This window comes from Volvox carteri (genome assembly GCF_000143455.1).
Source record: "Volvox carteri f. nagariensis unplaced genomic scaffold VOLCAscaffold_47, whole genome shotgun sequence".
Taxonomy (NCBI): Eukaryota; Viridiplantae; Chlorophyta; class Chlorophyceae; order Chlamydomonadales; family Volvocaceae; genus Volvox; species Volvox carteri.
The window spans coordinates 917,693-934,064 of NW_003307590.1; the positions used below are offsets into that span (position 1 = coordinate 917,693).

The 16,372-nt window shown below is 61.4% G+C and overlaps 1 protein-coding gene across 1 annotated transcript; it reads left to right on the plus strand.

The window, feature by feature from the left end:
- Positions 1-10,865: 10,865 nt before the first annotated feature.
- Positions 10,866-12,532, plus strand: VSET1 (histone H3 methyltransferase; the record flags this gene model as incomplete). The annotated part of the gene is made up of 3 exons (XM_002954912.1): positions 10,866-11,036; positions 11,603-11,743; positions 12,458-12,532. Coding segments are annotated over 3 exons (387 nt in total), but the record flags the coding sequence as incomplete, so codon positions are not given.
- Between the last annotated feature and the right edge of the window lie 3,840 nt (positions 12,533-16,372).

Genomic DNA, 16,372 nt, shown 5'->3' on the forward strand with positions numbered 1-16,372 from the left:
GAATTGGACAACGTAATCTGGTTGATGGCTTGGTGCTTATGCCGTGCTCCCTAGTTTTCACAAGGCTTTGTCAGGCTCTGAGCCTTCTGGAGTAGCGAAACAAAATGACCCTTGGCTAAATTGCAGGTTGGACTGTCCTTAACTCCGACGACTCTTCTTTGCTGTGTGCAGTGAGTGTGTGGCAGCTGGAGGCAGTGAGGAGAGAGCCTACTCAGATCAGCCGTGCCAGTGCTTGAGGCCGGTCGCTGGCAGCTTGAACCGGCAGCAATGCTTGGGGCCGCCTCGGCGCGCTGCTGCTCGACCGGTGTGCAGCTCCGCAGACCAGCCGCACCTGGGCGGGGCAGTCCTAGCGTGGGTGGCGGGAACAGGCTGTGCAGCCGCGCGCGAAGGACGCGCAGCCGCGGCGCGACCAGTCAAGGTTCGGTCATCCTAGCAGGCATCACAACGCCAACCGGCCTCTGCGCAGCATGCAGCCGGCAGGCTTGACGCGCAGCAACAGCTTGCATTGCCATCCTCTTGGCACGGCAGGGCCGCCGTTTATGCCGCCGACTGCTGCCCCGAACGTCTCAGCTGGCGGGGCAGCAGTGGGGCCCGTCTTTGTTGCACAGGACTGCGCGCTTCAGGACAGGCTGCAAAGCCACTATGCCGCATCCACGTCATATTCAACGACACAGCTAGCTTCTGCAGTCTCGGTCTTGCATGCTCCTGCAGGCGTGGCCGCGCACGCACCGCCGCTTGCACCTGGGCATACGCCCGCAGTAGGCGTCGCGGCGGGCCCAGTACCAGCCTTTATCACCCTGCAGCAGCAACAGCAGCAACGAGGAGGGCCATGGGGCCCCGGGCCGCCCGTGGCGCCCCAGCCACCACAGCCGCCGCCGTTGCCGCCCTTAGCGTCGACACATCCCCCGCCACCGCCCGTCCCGCTGACCTCCGCCAGTTTACCACAACCACCTCCGCACCATATGCACAACCTACAGCAGGCGCAGTACCACAACGTTCTACCACAGCGCCCATCGCTTTCCCACCCACCGTTGGCGCCACAGCCGCAGCTCGCTTTGCAGCAGCCGCAGCCACAGATTGCTCTGCAGCAGTGCCCGCAGCAGCCACAGCCGCAGCATTCACTCTTTTGGCAAGTGCGTCAGGACCTCCTGGCGTCTCTGCCGCCAGGTGTGCTGCCGCCCAGCATTCCATTGCCGCCACCTGCGGCGCGCCGCCTGCCCGATGATGTCATAGCTGGGTTTTGCCGCCGCCTGGAGCAAAACCGAGTGGCACTCGCAATCCAGGACGACGCGGTGTGCCGTACGGAACGTGACTTGCAGGAAGCCATTGCGGTGTTGCGTCGGGCGGAGCAGCTGCCAATGCTGCAGGCTGTCGTGTGGTCGTATTTGGACGAGAACGACGTCATTTGCGGTCCATACAGCTTACTGCAGCTGATGCGGCTGCTGAAGGGCTCCCCGCACATGCGCGTGGAGAGCAGCGAGAGCGGCGAGAGCGTTCCGTTTGTGGACGCTATTGCAGCGACGCCGTTGCGCGGCTGCGTGCTGGAGAGGAACACACTGCGTGAGCGATTGGCGGCTTTGGAGAGCTCGGTTTGGAAGCTTCTGGAGGAGGTAAGACCAAAGGCACTGACCCAGAGCTTTTCAGGAAGGAGAAAGGATTTTATTAAGAGGGAAAAGGATAAAGGGGTTCAGGAAAGGGATGAACGGGTGAGGAGGGTTACTTGGAACTAAGAGAGAGAAGGCCAAGAGGGAGGAGGCCTCTTGGCTCCCTACAGGAACGTTGTGGGGGTGTGGGTGTGACACAGCGGGTGACCCAGGGGAAGGCTGGGCAACACATGCCGTGTGCAGTGCGGGTGGCGAGGGGTGAGTGGCACACAGAGCGAGAGGGGCTTTGGGGCATGGCATGCAGGGAAGAGTAGATGGGTTTGAAAGGATCCATAAAGCCCATGATCTGTACTGTTATAGGTCGTGGCCCGGCACACGAAGAGGTTTACCCTTTGGGGCCGTGTGTAATGATAAATTTGTTGTTTGTTATGACCTTTACGCATCCGGATAAGGTCTCTTTGTTGTGCCCGGGTGATGGTTCGGGGTGACTAGTCGTGGCGCATTTGGGTCATTCCGCTCTTGACAGAGTCAATGCCCATGAGCTCCCATGTGCATGCTGGGCCAGGTGGTCTGGGGACCTGCAGCGGTACTGTGTTACTGACACGGTGAAGGAGGCTTAAGCTTGGTTGTCCTGGAGTTCCGTCACCTCTACAGAAATCATCATCGCCTTTCTCTTCCTCTATGCGCTCTATTTGAAGCGCTGGTTTCGCGCTCTTTGTAGGACTTGTTGCTGGATTGGTTGGATGCGTGGAAGCGTGGGAGGGTATTGATTGTCCGCATCCGGTTCGCGTTGTACTCGTCCAAAAGTGTCGTCCTCCGGTGGCTCGCTTGGGCTCATGCTCCTCCTTTACACCGGTGGCAACTAGTGGCTTACCATAGCGTTTAGGATCAGCGGTAGGTGAAGGTGGTGGTGGCGATGGTTATGGTTATGGTTGTAGTGAGGCTGGATAGGGATGGGGTCAAGTTGCAGCGTTTGGTGGTTCTTTTGGGGGTGGTTTTGGTCATGTGGGGTGGTGGTGCTTGGGCGGAATGTCTGCTTTACGTAATGTGGATTCTCAGGCACAGCAAGTTGTATTCATGCACGGCTCCGGAGCGGGCCCCAGGGCTAGCGTACAGCAGGCCATGTAAAAAGGTGTACGGGGTGAGGAGAGGGTTTTGGCGTTCGGAGGTGCCGGGTTTGACTGTCGTGGGGTCTTCTTGTTGCCGCTGAGTGGCATCTCACCCATGGCATGCCGAGTCAGGCGAGAACTGGTGCGCGGCCGGTGTCAGTTGGTCGGCAGTTTGGATGAGGATGGCGTGCGTTGCTTCCGGTGCCGCTGCTGCTGCTGTGGCCCGCGGCCGCGGTGTGCGTGTTTGCAAGAGTAGACATCGCCGCTACCAAACCGCCTCTCGTCATTTGGCGCTTTATCCTCCTCTTTCCCCATCTGTGCGCTCCGTTACTGTTACTGCACTTCTATGTACTGTACTTTGCCATCCGTGCTGCCCCTGATTCACGTGGCGCAGAAGGCGTCGGTGGCGCGGCGTCGTCCTTTCCTTTGCTTCATTTATGTGTATCCTTCGCTCCGCTCGAGAGAATAGTGCATGTACACTCCATCGACGAGCGCATCTTTGATTCCTCTTTACTTGGCCGCCGTTGCCTTCTCTTGCCGCTCATACATTTCCGGCATGATGCCCGGGCGGATTGGAGGCTCCGTGGCATTTCACTCCAAGAACTGCCAATGCCGAAATGTTAACAGTACTAAGGCATTTCCTCCAGGTCCTTCTGCGCTTGATGCGATTCATGCCCCCTACCCCTCCATATGGTTCCTTTTACTACCCGGCTCGTAGGGGCGCTCCATTTGTTTGGAGATCCAGGCAGCTGAATTCGGTGCCCTCGCGGAGTCCTTGGCGGCAAAGCGATGGCTGCCGGCGGGGTCTGGTTCCGGGGCCGCGGAGGCCGGTCTCACGCCTACTACCGTACGGTCGTACCTCATCGAGGGATGGCTGGCTCCGGACGCGCTGCTGGTGCCGGCGGCGCTGGCTGGTGTGCCCGTTGCGACTGCTGCCGCGCAGGGCGCCGCTATGGCGGCAACCGAGGTCGTGGCGGAGTGGGAGGGCGCAGTACACGAAGCCAGCGAGCGGCGGAGGGCGGCGGCGCTGCCGCCTGGCGGCAGCAGCGACCAATCTGCGTGGGTATCTCTTCAGGGCGTGCAGCCGCCGGCGCGGGACGCCAAGGTATGGAGCTACACGTCAGGCGGGCGATCTAGAGGTCCGTATGCATTCCAGGAGCTGCTATCCTGGTTGGATACCGGTCAGATTGACAGCTATACGCTGCTGACGGCAGAGTTGGCGCTAGTCCGCCGTAGCAGCGGCGCGGCTGATGCCGGCGGGGATGAGGATGGTGGCGGCGCTAGCGATGGAAGCGGCGACGCTGGGCCGCGATGGGTACTATTGGCCGAGCTGGTGCGTTTGTACGGCACGGCGGGCCCGCGGTCGCCGGCGCCGTCATCTCCCCAGCAAGTGCCTCCCATGACGTCTGCTCCGGACCCCATGTTCGCATTAGGCGGCGTGAAGCAGCTACAACAGCAGCTGGCACAGCCGCAGCCGCCGCCACTTCCGCCGCCGGGCCCGACGGCTCCGCCGCCGGCCCTAGCCTTGGCCGCCGCCGCGCAGCAAGGCGTCATCACGTCGATGCCCTCGCCTATCGGCATGCTTCCTGGCTTGCCCAGCTTGCCTGTCCCGCAGCTGCCGGTGGGGGTCGGAATGGGGATGCAGCCTCTGCAACCGGGGCTTATGTCCCATGGGTCGCTTCCGTTGCCTCTGACAACTGCCTCTGTGCCTTCGGGGCCTGTGGTACCATGGCCGGCGGATAGCGGTGGGAGTGGGATGGCGGCAATGGTGGGTCCAGCAGCACCGCCGCCGCCTCGGCTAATGCGGACCGGCTCTCTGGCACTGCAGGCCAATGGCGGCGGCGGCACCGGCGCCGCCGCGCTGGCGTCGTTCAGCTCAGCCGACGGGGGGTTGGGATCTGCGAGGCTCGACGGTCCGACACCGCCATCAGGCATGGCGGCGGCCGGCAGCCTCAAGCCGACGCTGCCGACGCCGATGTTCCCTAACCAACGTCAGCACAAGCAGCAGCAGCTGAATCCCGGCGCGTCGTCAAGGCAGCAGCATCAGCAACAGCCCCCGAAACTGCCATTATCCATGCGGTCGGCAAGTCCGCCACCGGTGCCGTCGCATGCGTCGTCGCATCCAAAACCACAGTCGCTGCCGCAGTTCCCCAAACACAATTACCATCTCCATCAGCAACAGCAGCAGCAACAGAGTACTGGGAGGCGCGGTGAGGCATTGCCACAAGAGAGGCGCAGAGTGTCGGATGAGACCGGCCTGCAGCCGCAGCACTCCAATCCCCAAAACCGTCTTCGGCAGCAGCACCCGCAGCAGCAAGCGGATCATCAGACAGCATCGCAGAGGGGCAAGTTCGCGGCCCGTCTGAGCTCCCAGCCACCGCTTCCGCCGGCACCCTCTGCACAGCCGCCGCTCCCGCCACCACCGCCCCCGCCGGCCGTGCCACACCTGAACAAACAGCACACGGCCGGCTCCGGAGCTGCTGCCGGCAGCGGACCAACAGCCGCTGCCGCGTCGGCACCTACGCCGGCACAGTCAGTCGCGCCTTCCGTACCTGCCGATATTGTGACGTGTACGGCAACATGTCCGACGGCATCGGCATGTCGGTCAGGTTCGTCTGTTCCAGCTGCGCTTCCGCCTGGTATCAGTACGGCGATGCTCGGCCAAGCGGTGCGCATGACTAAGCTGCAGTTTCTGCAGTACATGCGGCCCTACTTGCACAGGCTATTGGCGCCCATGGTAGAAGACGCATATTGCGATTTTCGGCTCAAGCAGATGGAACTGGAGGACCAGGCAGGGGTTACGCATCCGCAACAGGTGCAGCCGCAATTGCTAGCCCTAGGGCAGGTGCAGGAAAGGCAGCTGGAGGCAAGTAGAAGTCAGCAGCACCAGGATGCCGCAGGCACGCAGCTGCAGTTGCTGCAGGCACAGATGGACGTGGATCTGGACGTGGTGGAGGCACGGCCTCAGGTACTGCAGGTACTGACACGCCAAGCGGCCGCTGCGGCCGGGGGTGAAGCGGCATCAGGAAAAAGGGAGGCGGCGACGGTGGACGACGGCGAAGCGGCTAGACAGCTGGACGAAGGGGTCTGCGAGCAGCAGCAGCGAATGGGCTGTGCGGGTGCTGCCTCAGGTTCGATGGTGGGTGCAGTTGAGTCCAAGCGTCGGGCTGAGGCGGCATCTATGGAGGTCGATAGCGTGGGTGCAGGCGTGGTAGGGGCGGTGCAGGCAGAGGGAGCTGTCGATTCCACGGGGGGAGGAGGAGGAGGAGCTACGCCGGGAGGTCCGCGAGCTGCCGTGAGATTTGAAATCGTGAAACAGGAGGAGGAGGAGGAGGAAGAGGACGGTGGGCTTTCGGGGCGGCCGCTCGACGGCAAGGAGACGTCCGTAACGCCATCCGTGGCTGGATCGGTGGCGACGGAGCACCAGGTCGGCGTGGGGCTTGGTACGGCAGGTGCTGCCGCAGTGGCAAGTAACCCGCAAAAGCCTGTTGAGGAGGGGGCGCCGTCACTTGCGCATGACGTCCGTGGGGAGCCTCGGCTGCGATCGCGGTTGAAGTCGCCCGGACGCCTTAGGGCCAAATCTGTGGAGGCCTTGGCAGCGGTGAGAAACGGCGTTGCGGCCGCTGCGGCCGACACCTTGCACGATAGAGCCCCCGCCGCCGCCGCTGCTGGCTCCGGCGCTAACACTGCGTCATCCCCAACATCGCTGTTGCGGCCACGTCGTATCGTTCGCGCCAGCAACGGTGCGCCGCCGGCGCCATCAGCGGCAGCTACTGCCCCACCAGTTGCTGGTGGGTCTGCTGCTACTGCGGCAGCGGCCTCCGGAACGGTGAAGGCCGTGGCCGTCGGCACCAGCAACCGCGAAACCATGTCTATCGTGAACGACATGCTGGACGAGATCCTATTGCTGGCGCTCTTTACCATCGAGGCACAGTCGTACTTGGCGCCGACACGTGCGACAAGGAGCCGCCGGCAGACGGCCACGGGGGCGGCAACGCCAGCCGCCAGCCCGACGGGAGCCGCTGCCGCCGGCGGTAGTGGCAAAGCTTGGAGAGAAGTTCCGTCGCGGTCCGATGACGCGGTGGGAGGACACCATTCCGCCAAGCGGCAACGGACGAGCGCGGCCGGGAGTAGGGGGGCTAGGGTGAGTGAGGGAAGCAGCGGCGGCGGCGGGGCGACGGACGATGACGCGGACGGTGAAGCGGATGCGGCGGTCGGAGCCACTGCGAAAAGTCGGCGGGGGAAGACACGCGAGCGGTCAGCGGCAAGGTCGGTACCAGCGAGCGAATCGGACGGAGAAGCTGCGGGTGCGGACCCTCACGCCGGGACCCATGCCGACCGTTGTCGGGACCAGGGCCAGGGCGAGGCGCCGGGGCGGCGGCGGCAGGAGCAGCAGCAGTCGCGGCCATCGGCGAAGCGTGCACGGAGGTATGGGCACATGCGTGGAAGCGGCGGTTTGCATGCAGGGCCGGCGGCGTCAACGGCAGCGGCAGCGGATTTAGAGAGCGCACGGGAGCAGGATGGTCGTACGGACGCAGATGGCGGCGGCGGCGGTAGAAACCGGAGTGCTCGGCCTGCGGTTTCCGGCTCTGCTAACGTCGGGAGCAGCGCGCCTCCGCCGCAGCGGCCTCCGACTGCCGGCGGTGCAGCCGCTGCTGCAGCGGACGCTGAGGATAAATCGACTGCCGCCGCCGCTGGGGAGGCGTCGCCGCGGCCTCAGCGCGCTCCGCGCCATCGGGGTATATCCGCGAAGGAGCTCCGCGCTTTAGCTGACGGCGGCGGATTGCCCGCTGACGACCCGCTTATGTCGGGTGGTGATGGCCAGGGGCGCCGTACAAGAGCAGCGGCAGCGGCGGCGGCCGTCAATGCCAAGGCAGCCTTGGCGGCGGAGGTACTGGCGTCCATGTGTGATGTGGGCGGCCCTGGCGCCGCTGCCGCCAGCCACGCTGACGGAGGCGGCACCACCAAGCCGGAAGCGGCGACGGCGGCGCACAGCGAGCGGTCATCGCATCGCCGACGTACGGCATCGGCCCATCACAGTCCAACCCGCGGCTCCTCCGGCGCGGCCGCGGCCGGCAGCGGCGCCGGAGCTGAGGTCGAGGACGACGGCGACGATTTCGATAGCCCCTTCCGCCTCGCCTCCGGCAGCAGACGCGTCAGTGGCGGCGGCGGCGGCGGCGGGGCCCTCATGCACTCCTTGGACCGTTTGGCGGCGGAAGCGGAGCTTGCGTCATGGCAGGCAGCCGCCGCCGCCGGGCGCACTAGCCGCCGCGGCAGCGACAGCGGCCGTCGGCCCCCGAGCCGTACCAGCAGCTGCATACAGGAGCACCTGGAAGGCTGGCATAGCGCCATTTTCCCAGGAAAACCGTACGGCAAAGCCATGCGCCACGACAGCCTCACGATGCTGCTTGAAGCGAGCCTAATGACGTTTGGAGGGGTAGCGGCGTCGCCGCCGCCGCCGGCTGCCCCGGCGACGATGGCGGAGGCGACCGGCAACGCTGAAGCTGACGCCACGGAAGCCACCGCTGCGGATGCGGATACAGCGATGGCGGAAGCCTGCAGCGACGCCGCGGAAGCCGTCACTGCCGCCGACGTGGGTGCCGATGCTGATGTGGACGCTGATGCCGACGGCCATCAGGAGGAGCAGCTCCTGTATGCGGAAGAACCGTGTCTGGAGGAAGAAGAGGAGGTGGAAGAGGATGGGGAGGAAGGCCAGGCGTTTGCCGGGGGCCTGCCGTGCTTTCCCAAGCACGCACGGAGCCGACGGAGTGTTCGTACAGTCGTACCGCGTCGGGGTGGTAGCGCCGTCATCCAAGCGGCGACTACAACTGAGGACGAAGGTTGTCCGTGTCCATCGTCATCGCCGCCGCCGCCACATCCGCTGCAGCTGTTGCCGCAATCATCGCCGCAGCCTCCGCTGCTACCATTGCGGCCGCAACAGCCGTCACTGTTATTAGCGCAGTCGCCGCCGCCGCCACCGCCGGCGGTGAAGCCGCTAGAATTAACGCAACACGAGCCGCAGTCGGCGTCCCCGCCGCCGCCGCCGCAGTCGCTGCAGCAGCTACAGCCGCAGTCGCCGACTCAGCCGTCGCTGCAACTTCCTCTGGACCCGCTGCAGCTGCTGCAGCAGTTGTTGCTTGTCCGGCAACTGCAACAGCTACAACAGGACCAACTGCCTCCGCCACAACTACCGCACCTACCGCAACTGCCACAACTGCAGCAGCCGCCGCAGCAGCAGCAGGATCCGCAATGGCCGCAGGTACCAGACCCGCAACCATTGCCGAAGCAGGAGGAGCCTGACCTAGCAACCCATACGCAACCAACGCCAACAGAACACCAACAGCAGCACCGCCGCCAGTACCAGTACCAGTACCAGTACCACCATCACCAACAGCCTGGACCGCATGTTCACCTTCAGTTGCATTCCAGTTCGATTCCAGTACCAGTGCTGCAGGTACAGACGGAAGGCCCGTCGTTGGACCGATCGGGGCAGCTGCTAGAGGAAGACCTTCGGCACCAGCAGCGGCATCAGCAGCAAGAGCCTGAGCAGCAAAGCGATAGCAGCTATCTTTGCCGATTAGGGCCTGTTGTGAAGTCCGAAGAGGGCGCCGGCCAGCGCGGCAGTAGCAAGGCAGTAGCACGGCCCACTGGGACCGGCGGCGGCGGCGGGGCCGGCAGCAGCAGCAGTAACGGAGGAAGTAACAACGATGATGATGACAACGGTCGTCTCGTCGCGGCTGCTTCACCACCACCGGTGTCGATGTTAGCTGCGGTGGCGGCGACAGTCATGACGGAGTTGGAACCCCGGAGAGGGAGCCACCAGCAGCAGCAGTTGCAGCAGCAAAAGCTTGAAGATCAGCAGCAGCGAGACCGCGGAAACGTGGAGGAGGATCCCCCGGCGAGGCCTTGGGCGCAGAGCTCTGGACGGCTGCGGCGGCGCGGCGCCGTTACGCCGCCACTGCCGCCGCCAGCGGAACCGCCGCAACCGCAGGCAGCAGCAGCGGCTGGGGCTGGGGCTGGGGCTGTGGCTGCTGTCCGCCGTAGCGCGGGCAGTAACCGGACGAGTCCTCTACGGGGTGATGATGGCGGGGGGCCCGGAGGCGGCAGTAGCCGTCAGCGGGCGGCCACGCCGGTCTCTGGCAGCGAGCGCAGTGTCTCGGATAGCATTCAGCAGCAGCAACAGCAACAGCAAAGCGCTGTGAAGCTACGACAACAGCAGGAGCAGCGCCGGACGGCGGCGCTGCGTCAGCTGCGAAGCGGGGTGGGGGGCTGCAGTCGGGGTTTGTCGCTCCCGGCGCTGCTGGCGCTGGCACCTTCGCGCAATGGCCTCACTGCGGCGGCGGCGGTAATGCCGATGCGTGGCGGCGCCAGAGGCGGCGCCAAATGCGCTGCCCGTCCTCGCGCCGGTGCCGGCGGCGGCACCTCCGCCACGTCCGACGGCGCCCAGGCGGCGGTGGCGGCGGCTGCTCCACCCCCGCCGCATTCCCATCCCCGCCCCCGCGCCGCCGCCAGCGAGCACCGCTTCCTGACGATGGCCACCGGCGGTGGTGGCGGCGGTGGTGGCGGTGGCGGTGGCGGCAGTGCGGAGCAGCAGCAGGTTATGGAGGTGGCGAAATGGCGTCTGCTGGCGGCCAGGGCAAAGAAGCTCAAATTTGGGCGCAGTCGCATCGCTGGCTGGGGTGAGAGGGCCTTGGGGTTGCGGGGTGCTGATACGTGTTTTTTGCATGCGTGGCACCCATGTAGATGTGTGTGTCTGTGTGCCTGTCTGCGCGTGTGGAGGTTAGAAGTATCTGACCGGGCCTGGCACTGGCCAGGGGCTGCTGCTCAGCCCCAATGGAAAGACCGCAGAAGCTCTCTCCCGCGGACGGTAGAGGGGCGCGCAGGGCTTCTGCCCCCTCCTAGCAGCCGAGAGCTGCAGGTCCGCTCTCCTCCCCCGGGTCGTGGGAGGCGTCACACGCGCGCACGCTCTCACGAGTCAAGGCTCCGTCACGCGAGTTTCATTTCTTCCATATGTTCTTTCCAAAGAAGCGTTAGTTACATCGCGCGCTGCTTTCTCCACTACCACTCATTCTCATTCTTTTTACATGGATAAAGTTTACATGGATAAAGTTTACATGGATAAAGTTTTTCCGCTCGCCGTTCGGTCCCCTCAGGGTTGTTTGCCGTGGAGCCCATCGAGCCATCCGAGTTCGTCATCGAGTACTGCGGCCAGCTCATCCGTAAACCGTTGGACGATGTACGGCAGCGGCAGTACGACGCGGCCGGCTACGCTGACTATATGTTTGCTGTGGACGACAACTGGGTTGTTGATGCTACGCTGGCAGTGAGTTTCACGGGGACCTTGCAAGGCGTGTGTGTAGATGCTTTAGAAACCGTCCTTCATATTTTCCTTGCATACCATACCGAAAAGTGTGTTTCATTGTCCTTTGCTCTTAACCCTGAGTTGACAGGGTGGGTGTTAGTGTTTTCTGTTATGATGGTGGCGTACCTGATGACTGTTTTGTTGTTATCATGTCGCTAAACGCCGTAACGACCTGTAACCGGTAATAGCCCTACTTGGCGCTGGCCAAGGACAGAGCATTGCCGTAGCTCTAACCGTCCTAACCGTCCTAACGGAAAGATGGCGTCGAAGGGAGCACCACCCTCCCGACAAACAAACAGCTCTTCAACCACAGCAACAGAATGGACTAGGGTGCCCCTCTAGCAGGGGAGAGCAGGGAACTGCCTCGGGAAAGGGGGCCGCTGGTGAAGCTATACCACCCTGTAACAACATCAGTAATCATTCATTACACACACCCGCGATACAACCCTGCCCTACCCTGCCCTACCCTGCCCTACCCTGCCCTACCCAACCCTACCCAACTCTACCCTACCCTGCCCAACCTACAGGGCAACGCCGCGCGCTTCATCAATCACTGCTGCGACCCGAACTGCGTGGCTCGAATAGTGGAGGTGGGCGGTGAGAAGCGCATAGCCATCTACACACTGCGTCGCGTCGAGGCTGGCGAGGAGCTCCACTACGACTACAAGGTAGGTGCGGAAAGTCCTGAGCGAACCGCCACCGGCACACGTACTTCGTTATGTACGTGTCGTACAGGTGTCGTATCATCCAGGATCACAAAATAGCTTGACGTGGATGGGATTGTGTACGCGCTGAGCGGGCAAGTGGTGCAAGTGAGGGGTCAGGACGCAGGATATGTATCTATTACCTTTTGCAGAAAGAATTAAATGAGGGGGAAATTTGGGTTTGGGTGGAGGAGAGGACCTATCAAGACATGCCACACGTCATTTGACTGGGGCCGAATGAGGGGCGTTTAGGGGGAATATTGGGGAGTCGAGTTGGGGCGCGCTTTTGATGTTTGCATTCCGCTTTTGCGCTCCACAACGCCCTGTCCTTCAACGCTATGTGTGCACAGTTATTACAGGACACACAGTTACAGAGAAAAAGAATCCACATTGAAAAAGGATATATATCTAGGCATTTGTAAGGTCTTGGTACTTGGAGACGCTGTCGCTGTCCCCTTCGCCTAATTCACTATGGCTTCTGCGCTCTCTGCGGCAACGGCGCTGCCTTGTGTGTCTATTTCTATTGGATGTACGCGTGCGTCGCTCTCTGCTGTCGGGTCGCTGTCGGGTCGGTGGGTGTCAATTAACTCCCGCTGGCACTCCTCTCCCTCCCATTCCCTGCCGCCGGCCCCCGCCTCTTTCTCCCCCCCCCCCAACCCACTCCCCCGCCCCGAGCAGCTGTCCAGTGTACCCGGTGCGGAACGGATACCTTGCGGCTGCGGTGCACGGAACTGCAAGGGCTTCATGAACTGACCTCCCCCTCCTTCAGCCCCCCAACCGCCGTGCATCTCTGGTATCAGCTTCACTCGTCTGTGGCTCGTCTTCCCCCACAGTGCCCCTCGCGCCTGCGCTCGCCCTACCGGGGCGCTGTGGGGGGGAATGGCTGACGGCTGATGAGATTGGGGCAGGAGGGGGAAGGGGGGAGGGCGAGAGTGCACCGGGCTTGGAGCTGAGCTGAGGATTGGTCAGAGGGCTCAGGCATCTCGAAGCTCAGACTGGGTTGTGCGCACGAAGGGCTTAGGAAGAGAAGGTGACGGTGAGGGAAAAGAGGGAGGTGGTGATGAGGCCGCCGAATCTTTGCTACGTTTGCCGCGGTCGGCCGATCAATCTGTGTTGTCCGTGTCGGCGGCAACGGATGGTGTGGAGCAGCAGGAGGAGAAGGATGAGGAGGGGGAGGCGGAGGACGAGGAGGAGGAGGAGGACGAGGAGGAGGACGAGGAGGAGGGGGAGGAGGAGGGGGAGAGGGGTCCTGCCCTTCGGAGGTTGGGCTGTATGTGTGCGCTCCCAATCGCTCGCTGGTGTTTACGGAATAACATATTGAGTTTCATTTTGTCGGGGACTTGCCGCGGCGATGGCAGCTGAGGGCTGTATGTGGAGCATCCCAAATGCAGCCAGAGCTAATACGCCCCCACCCACGCATTCCCACACACCCACCCCAACCCCCTACCCCCCCACACACAACATAGTGGACGCACCCACCATTGTCCTTCATCCTTCCCCGCACGCATGCGTTTACATGGTGGGTGCATGGATGCGTGAATGCATGTATCCGCGTCCTGCATGGATAGCAGTTTACCGTGTTACGTAGTGGGGCTCTATACAGTACGGCATGACGCTCTTTTCCCCGGTGGGTCGGAGGGTAGGTCGGCGGATAGGCGGGAGGATGAGCACCATCACCTTCGAAGGGGATGGGGGGACGGCATCAACCAGTGCGCGCAGACGGAGGGCGCTGAGGACTCTGGATTGGGCGTTAGTTGCGGCGGTAGAGGCTGTTGGCGTATGGTTAGGTGGAAAGCCCTTGCTCACGTACCTTTGATAATGATGCGAAAGGGAAGGATGGAAGACGTGTTTCTAAAAAGCAGGCTTTCCGACTTTCCTGGAACAGGGTGCAGCTGTCCTTGCGCGCGCGTGTGCGTGACTGTGTGTCTGTGTCTATGTCTGTGTGTTGATCAGTGTACTACGGAGCCAAGAACAGAACAAAGGGATGCGCGTGGCGTGGGATGTGAGACGGAGTGGAAGGACCGTCGGGTCGATGCCATGCAGGCATCGTCCTTATCTGCTGTGGGCAGCAGGCGGCGTGGGAAGAGGAAGAAAGGAGGAATGCAATTGGCGCAACATGGAAAACGTGTGTGTTTACGGGCGGCACCGTGTCGTGGGTCCTCTCTGCTGATGAGGCTGGCTGATGGCCCCCGCTCGCTGCGTGTCGTGGGTCCTCTCTGCAATCCTTGGACTGCCTGTTTCCTCTTTTCGGAACGGTGTTCACCGTATCCAGTTGGGCTTGGGGTTTTAGGGACAGGAAAACCCGGCTCGGCTGCACACATGGCGGCTGTCGTATATAACCAAAGTGCGTATACGTACGGCACAGCGCGGTACGGTAGGGATTAGGACAGGCTTGCGGCATATTGACGCGGCATAGTGTATAACCCCCCCGCTTGGTGGGCGGGTGGGGACGTGCTTTACGTTGTACCGGCTGACCAGCTAGTAACTTAGCAAACTGGCCAACGAGTTTTTTTGTCTCTTTGGACAAATATGATGAGGATGTTTTTGTGTCTTTGTAGGAGCTGGTAGTTTGATGATGAAGTTGGTTCGCATCTTGTCGTGCGCTGTGCCAGCCCCGCGCATTGGGATCGGGATCGGGATTGGGAATGGTGTATTATCCCTTTCTTACTTCACGGTGCAAGCTTGAGTGCAGCAACGTGTGGCTCGCGGCATCCTTCTTGTAGCTTGCACTGCGTGTGGGTACACTGCGTGTGAAGTACAAACGCATTCGCTGGAGCCGTCGTCCGCAGCTGCTAGAGGAGTCCTTTGTGAATCGATTACACGTGCACGAGTACGGCACATCCGGGCATGTGGTTTGGTTTTAGTTATCAAACATGCTGGTGTTCGTTAGAATGCGTGCATCGCGATGCTCACTCGCACATGCACGCGTGTATGTGTAGAAGGACACATAACACGACATTGTGTACGTGTGAATTGCACAGAGACACACACACACACACATGCATTTGCGTGTGGGGACTCTACACGGGAAGTGAGCATGTGGCTATTCACAGTCTCGTATGCGTGTGCGCGCCTGCGTGTTGTTTTTTCGGTGATGTGTGTGTAGCCTCAACAAGGGGGACCACACCGGACACAAGGGGAGCGAGGGGAATTGGAAGTTTCTCACCTCACGCTTGATTGTGCGTGTGTATGGGCGCGTCTGCATGTTACGGCTTAAAAGTGCTTTCTTGTCGTTGCCGCAATGCACCGGCGCTTGCCGCTCATCTCCTGAGAGCACACGCCGCCAGAAGCTCACATAACCTAAGCGCCATTCATAAGCGTCAAGCCAAACCAAGCCAAGCCAGGAAGCTAGGAAGAGCCTGCTAAGGGGCCACACAGCGGTCGGGAGCAACTACTACCATTCGCAGCACCTTTTTCGTAGGAGTCATGACTTCGCAGCGCTTGGCCCCCCATCCTTGTTCTCAATGCCGGCTGGTTAGGGGGGTGTGAGTATGCCGTGCAGGGCGGCGGAGGGAGTGAGTGGGCCGTTTTAAGGCCTGTCTTGATCTTCGCCCCTCCTCCCCGTCATCGTCATAAGTCACCAATCATCACCTTCAGCGGCCGCCTCTCGTGGTTATATATCCTAGTTGATTTCTCGGTGCACCTGAGCTGCTGTCACACACACACACACACATACATCGACATCACCCAGGCCACGTCGAGGCCTAAGGATGGTGGTGGTCTGGACGTAATACATTATAGAAGGCCCAGATGAGTTACTCGTGAGTGAAATGTCTGGACGGATGAATGAATGATGAATGAGGTTCATGGGATTAATGAATGAGGCTCATGGATGCGCACATGGTCGTTCGTTTCCCTGCCATCTTCATGTGGTAATACGTGGGAGGGGGACAACACAACCGTCCCAAGTCCTTTAGCATCTAGGCTGCATGCACAGATGGCCTGCTGATAGGACCTCTGCAGTCGTCGTCGTGCGGACAAACTTAAAACCTGCGGCCCGTGGGGGGAGAACGCCCGTGGGCCTCTTGTGTGCACTATTTAGGATCTTTGTCGACCCAAAGGCATCCAACATATTTTTTTTCGGGCTGCCAGCTAGGCGCCTTAAAAGATTTGCTGTTTCTTTGGACGACGTCTTTAGACGCTGCTAGGAGGAAACATCGAGTTAGCCAACGTTAAAACAGATGGGAGAGGATAGATGTGCAGTCTTTGGGGTTGTTTACGAGCCAGAAGCGGTTAATATCGTGTCTCGTGTGTGTGTTTTTCTTGTCCTTGGGTGTACTGTGGACGGGAACAGAACATCACTTGTGTGTGTGTGTGCGTGACCAGGTGTCCACGAAGGATGAACAATACTCCTGTCGAAACGGCCCAGTTTGCGGCCCCCGTCCTTCTGAAAAAGAACCGAGCTACAGACCGCACATGTGAATGCACGTGTGTGCATGTATTTGTGTTGTCTATCGTGGTCTGTCCTGCCAGGCGAACTAGAAGGGGCGATGCGCAGAAAGGTTTGGCTCTAAGAGATCTCGCAACCAGTAAAAGCTGTTATGACGTGCGGACAAAAAAGACATTATAATTCTTGATATATGGCGCAAAGAA